Source organism: Cariama cristata, unplaced genomic scaffold (assembly GCF_000690535.1).
Source record: "Cariama cristata isolate BGI_N322 unplaced genomic scaffold, ASM69053v1 scaffold25651, whole genome shotgun sequence".
NCBI lineage: Eukaryota > Metazoa > Chordata > Aves > Cariamiformes > Cariamidae > Cariama > Cariama cristata.
In genome coordinates, this window is record NW_009600203.1 from 10,732 (window position 1) to 17,240 (window position 6,509).

At 37.4% G+C, this 6,509-nt stretch overlaps 1 protein-coding gene across 1 annotated transcript; it reads right to left on the reverse strand.

The window, feature by feature from the left end:
• Positions 1-759: 759 nt before the first annotated feature.
• Positions 760-5,492, reverse strand: NCEH1 (neutral cholesterol ester hydrolase 1). The gene is made up of 3 exons (XM_009709960.1): positions 5,431-5,492; positions 2,799-2,970; positions 760-1,377 (listed from the first exon to the last, which is right to left on the reverse strand). Exons 1-3 carry the CDS (start codon positions 5,466-5,468, stop codon positions 760-762), a joined length of 828 nt encoding a protein of 275 aa, XP_009708262.1. The 5' UTR covers positions 5,469-5,492.
• Between the last annotated feature and the right edge of the window lie 1,017 nt (positions 5,493-6,509).

Sequence of the window (6,509 nt, forward strand, 5' to 3'; positions counted from 1 at the left end):
GATTCTGCTGCTACACATAATATTTTATCCTACATATTTGTATGCATGCTATAATACTTTTTATTGAAAATAAACTTAGTCCTGTGCTTTTATAAAATATAAATAACTAAAAGACAATAAAGACCAAATTCCAAAGCTAAATTACATGTTTGGCTAAGAGACTTGTCTAGCATTATCTTAACTGCTTAGAAGAGCTGCCTTTTTTTTTTTGTTTTAAATTTAAATGAGCCATTTGTCTATGTGCCTAAAAGCCAACACCTACATCCATGCTTGACATTCAAATGCATGGCTCAAAGATGAGAGTGCTCACCCTTTGACATCAAGTGCTCACCACTGTTCAAAACTAGCTCCCATTTTTACATATTCAGATGTAGATGTAGGTGTTTGGCTTCACTTCACATAATTTGAAAATTGTGGCCTTTGTACCTAATTAAGAGTCAAACCTTGAAAGTTGCAGCCAGTTAAAAATGCTACAGGAATGCTGATCTCTCTGCTCAACATTTGTTTATGTTTGGCAATAGTCATCTGAAGGGGGGGTCGGGGATAGAAGTTTGAAAAAGTATTTCCTAAAATACTTTGCTGGGCAAGGCTAATAGAGCTAGTGAATGCTGTAGTTAGTGGTCTCTACCCTCCCCTCCCGCAGCTGCAGCTGAACAGATGAAGTCAGAATTTGGGAAAGTGCACTTCTTCATTGTTTGCTCTTTTGCGAGAACAGCCTCCAGAGTTGAGCACTCTGTGTCTTCCAGAGAGACTCCCTCTTCAGAGGTTTTCATCCAGCCATTTTATATAGCTGTTTCTGGTCTGAATACCCGCAGAGAAATCAGTAGGCCAAATGGTGAATATCATACAGCCATGAAAGCAGTCATCGAAGTGATCGAGCGTGACTTCCACGCCAGCGTTCTCCAAGCGCTTGGCGTACATCACCCCGTCATCTCGCAGGACATCATTCTCACAGGTCAGGATGTAAGTCTTTGGCTGCAGCTGCAGAGTTTCATTTTCTGCAAGGAGTGGAACTGCTCGTACATCAAGCAGTGCTGGTATCTCCTGGATGATTTCAGCCTTGCCTGTGGTTTGTATTACAGGCTTGTAGTTCTTTTTGAACGATGAAGGCAGTAGAGATGTCCAGTTCAGACGTCCTCTGAAAGACAGAGCTTGGCCAACGTCAAGAGCAGTGTGGTTGTTAATCAGCAGTGAGTGTGCCAAGTCATAATTACCATTGAAATAATCTATCCAATAGTTGATCATGACATAACGAGGAAGAACGGGCATATTCATGTTCTGCTGATAAGAAGGTGTATTGAAGTCAAATGCCTGAAGGACTGGATAAATTAAGGCCTGCAGTTTTGGTCTGATGGTCAAATGTTCATCTTTGCTAAGCTGTGGGAAAAATACAGGATAGAATTGGGATTATAAAGAAATTAAAGATTACGGTATCAGCCTAGAACTTCATAAAAGCAACCATTCATTTGACAATTTTTAGGCTGAATTCTGCTCTTATGCAGATAATGTTGCTCTTTTGTCTGCAATATTAGCAGCCTGATGTTTTTCTTCTCTTGTAAGGATGGCTATTCAGCCAGACCCAGTACTCTGTCTCCAACAGAAATCAGTGGCAGAAGATTATTGAAGGGTGCAAGAAGAAAAAAAAGTGTAAAGTGGCATTTCTCTAACACAGTGCCCAGTTTAACTGAAGGACTTCCTGCATCAAAGGAGCTATTCCTGCTTTTAACAGCTTTTCACGGATTTTTCTCCCATCAACGTATCCAATTGTTTTTTCAGCATACTCAATTAGCTGGCATCCTCAGTTTTCTCTAACAAAGGCTCACCATGTGCAGAGCACCTCTCTCTGACTTGACCCTGCCATCTGCATTTGATTTGAGCCTATCAATTATACATTTGGTGCCCCCTAATTCTTTTACTGGAAGAATCGGCAAACACTTGTTTTGCTTCATCTTCTGCACAAGATAAATAGTTCTCGATCGTATCTCATCTTATTTAAAAAGAATTATGCATCAGGAAAACAAATTAGGAATGCTTTTTCCAAAGCATGGTACTATCATGTTTATCAGTCCTCAATATTGAAACTTTTAGTGTAATTGTCTCCTATTAATTTTTTCAGTCTAATTCAATATTGCAAGGTTGTCATGATAATTAGTTGTCTGGACATGGTATCCGCTTTCTTATCACCAATGGTTATAGCAGTATGAGAAAGCTAATAATAATATTTCACTCAACCATGAAAAATATTATTACTTGCCCCAGGCTGCCTTTAGAATCTTTATTAGATTAAATTCAGATTACATTTAAGCTGCAGCTACACAAAAGAAATTTCCTTAAAATTGTGAAATGCTACAGGAAGACAATTTAACAGAAGAATTAAGCTTCATTTATTGTATTTTTCGTCCTTCATTTATATTTGAAAGAAATAGAAACATGTTTTCAGAGACAAGCATCTAAAAATAGGATGCTAAATTGATAAATTACACATGTACCTAGTTACCTACTCAGAAAAATGAAGAATTCACCAGCAAAAGGGGTAAAAAAAGTCATTTAGCTACTTGCTCTTAAAACCTGGCCCATAACAACTCATAACTGTAGTAAGACATTGCAAGCTATGTGATTCATACTGTGATTGACTCATTTTTCTTCTGTAAGGTGACCAGATGCCGGCTTTCTACAATTCTGTCTTTAGGGCTGGCACATCACCTTGTGATGATGCAGCACAAAGAATCCGTCAACCTGTAGGCATCACTGAATTAGAAGTTGTCGTAGTGAAATACATAACAGACACTGGATGTTACCTGCTGACACACAGCAGCTGCCAAATTTCCTCCCGCACTATCGCCAGAAATTGCAATTCGACTTGGGTCAACTGAATACTCAGCTAAGACATCAGGCTGCAAAAAATGCTTAGTAGCACGAAAAGCATCATGGAATTGCTCGGGGAAGCACACCTCTGGTACCAGCCTGTATCTACAAAGAAAAGAGATGAGAGAGAATTATTACCATCAATGTACCTCTCTTTCAGGATTACTAGGTGATATATCAGGTATTCCTTAATGGCAAATAAAAATTTCATTAGGATAAATATTACAGGAAAATATGAGGTGTGTAATACTTATGTAAGACTTAATCTTATAATTAATGCTCTAATTCTGAAAGATTAATAGGAACCTACTAGATATGAATAATACCAAGATAGTATAAAATTGTGCAGCACTTTCCTAGGATTTCCCAATAGAGGATTTCATCATACGTTATAAAAATGAATGAGTATTTAAAGCAGCCTTGGCAAGGGACTCGTTACAACCAGACTGTTTTTAATCCAAATCCCCACCTTAACTAGTACGAGGGAGTAAGTCACACACGCCCAACAGATTCCACTGAGCCAAACATCTAAGCAGTTCTGTTTCCCGAATTTTTACCTATGCTCAGGAGAGCATGAACCTTGCTATACCTCTGTGCTGTGAAATAAACCATAGCCAAGAAGTGAAGTAATACCAATTTGCTCCAATGCCCCAGATTCAATAATTCCTCTCCGTTCTGAAGGAGAGGAGCAGCAATATACCCATGTTCCTGGGCAGACTGTTTGCTCTCTGCGCTTCAGTCTCCCCACCTGCAGTCGGCAGCTGACTCCTATTCATGAGATTTTTCTCAGTTTCTACATAACAGTGCAGGAGAAGTCTGTTCATATTTACTGAATAATATGTAATCTAAGAGTTGTTACTAGGCCTTATGGTACAAGGCATGTCTTCTGTTTGTAGCTTTTCAATCAACAGATTTTACATATTCTCAGCAGAGCCGAGCAAAACAAAATCCAGTTTTCCGATTCAAAACATTTTCTTCAGAATCTAAGCTAAAAAAAGTTTCATATGCAGAATAAATTTTAAACTTCGGTTACATGAAAAGTGTTTCACACTCCAAATCTGACCTGCTTTCAGAAAGCAATCTATATATTGCATCAACTACAAAGGAATATGAGAGTCTTTTGGGAACTCCTCGCAAAACTGGTTAACAGACTGTGCATATATCATGAAAGCGAGATGCGCAATTAAACCAATGAGAAACCTAATTAGTCTTCACTAATTGAGTACAAACGCCTTGACTGAAAGATATAATGGCTAAGGAGAAGAGGTAAACAATAACTCAGAGAAACAGGCAGAATTATACCACCATAAATCAGAAAAGGAATAATAAGGAACTTTTCAATACTGTGATCGCCGCTCATCTGGAATAACCAACAGCTGCTTTTTTAGTTTTCATTGTTTCTACTGATGAACAACAAAGAAGTAAAAAAAAAAGCGACCCTTTAAAGTACGCTATAATAAGTATTGAATGAGTAACATCAACTCCATATAATTAAGTTGCAATTAAATCACAGAGCTTGGTATGTAATCAACTCCAGGTGGGAAACTTGAGCAGTTATATTAAGTGACTGGGTTTTCAAAAGAAAATATTGAAGTTGACAATAAGCATGGGAAAAGTACCAATCAAGTTGGAGTCATCTAGGTAATGTAGTTAGCTAGTTGGGAGGTTTGTTTACCTTGGAATTGTTCAGTGTGTTAAAAAAGCAGCCTTGCTCCTCTGTTGTCTGGCACCCTGGCAGTCCTCTGCTTTCCAGTGGAGTATAAGGCTTAAAGGAGATGACTGGAACAGTGGGAGATTGAGAGAGCAGCAGCAAACTGCTAGACTTCACTATTCTAGTTAATTCTAGTTAATGAGCAGGGGTAAAATGATTTGATAATTTTTATGTTGAAGACCCTTGCTCAATATGACTTAGAAACTGTGGTTTATAGACAGTCTGGAGGGGGATTTAATATATTTTTTTAAGTATCATATATTTATATATAAAACATTATTTTAAATATATATACATTAAAAATACATCTTGCAGCAGTGGGAGTGGCCATTGAGGATGGGAAAAAGTCCCTCTTGCTACATGAGGAGGCATAGAGATGTGGTTCAGCCTTCCTTCAGGTATATATCATGTCCAAATGTGTTGGGTTTTTTGTTTGATTGTTTTTAAAGTTCACAAGTATTTACAGGATCTTAACTTGGCACTTGAGTGATCTCTGGTTTTAGCTGCACTCCTTACATGTAGATACAATTGCAAGATGCACTAACATTTGCATTTTAGTATTTGTCCAACTGAATTGTGCTACTTTCTTTTCCCACGTTTGTGCCTTCTAAAGTGATCTCTAAAATAATTAGAAACCCAAATGAATTTTTGATACCATTCCAATTGGTTGTAATTTTAAAAGGACAAAAACATCAAACTGGTATACAGAATTATTGTCCAAGTTAAAGCCTTATACACAAGCCAGTAAACAGAGAAAAGCTAAAAGAACTATGTTACTTATTTCTCAAATGTACGTAATGTTACATATATTACATAATACCATGAAATTACTTGATCAGTTTTGGATTACTCACTCAACTGAGACAACTACAGCATTGAGAGATTCAGCCATGATTCTGCAGAGATTGTTATAAAGGCTTGTTCCTGGAACAAAAGGACATGCTGTTAGGCACATACGAGTCCATTTATGTCAATATTCACAAAGCCGTATGTAAGCCTTCTCAGAAAATATAAAGACATGATACAAATATAAGCAAAGTGAATGAGATCAGTTTGCAGTAAAAATTTTTTACTGCTATAGGATTGCAGGACAAAGAGATTGGGATTTCCAAAGGCACACGAAGGACAGGTTTTAAAGTTATTTAGGAACATAAATCTCACTTAAATTGTGGTCTAAGTGACTTATACATGCATAGTCCAAATGCAATCAACAGTTTGCAATAGATAAAGTGCCAAATACATATTGTAGCAGAAGGAACATAATTCACGCCTCGAAGTCCTGCAGTCTAATGCTTTCTTTCTCATCTGTTTCTTGGTGACTTGGGGCAGGTCATTTCATCCAGCTATCACAATTCTCTCGGTCGAGCAAAATTTAAAGTACCCAGTGGCTCGCAGGGATTTGCATCCAGAGACAGTTATCACTGTATGAGTCACTGCTTCTTCATTTTATTACAGCACGTATTGCTTAGATTCAAATGAGTTGCCATGTTAATGTCAACTGAACTACTCATTTAAGGGAGAATTAATCACAGCTATCCTATTTATCAATGGATTGATTTTCTTTAACTTCATTCCTTTCCAGTTACTTAATCGTTGGTACCTGCTACTATAAAATATACTAAGACACTAAGTGTTTTTTAAAGTATCTAGTCTTAGAATTTAATATTTAGCTGTAACATTTTTGCCATTAACTTCTGCATCTTGAACTCGAGGACAGCATCTGACATAGCTGAATTATAGTCATCCAAACAAAGCGCAGTATTTTAATACAAACTTTTTGCATAACAGGAGTCACATGCAAACTGTTGCAGGACAAATGAGGTAGGCAGAACGCTAACACACATCCTTTAGGCAAGCCTAAGAAAATCCATCTCAAAGCACAATTCCTCTGTAGAAAGAGGAGCAAAATTTTTTACTGCTATAGGATTGCAGG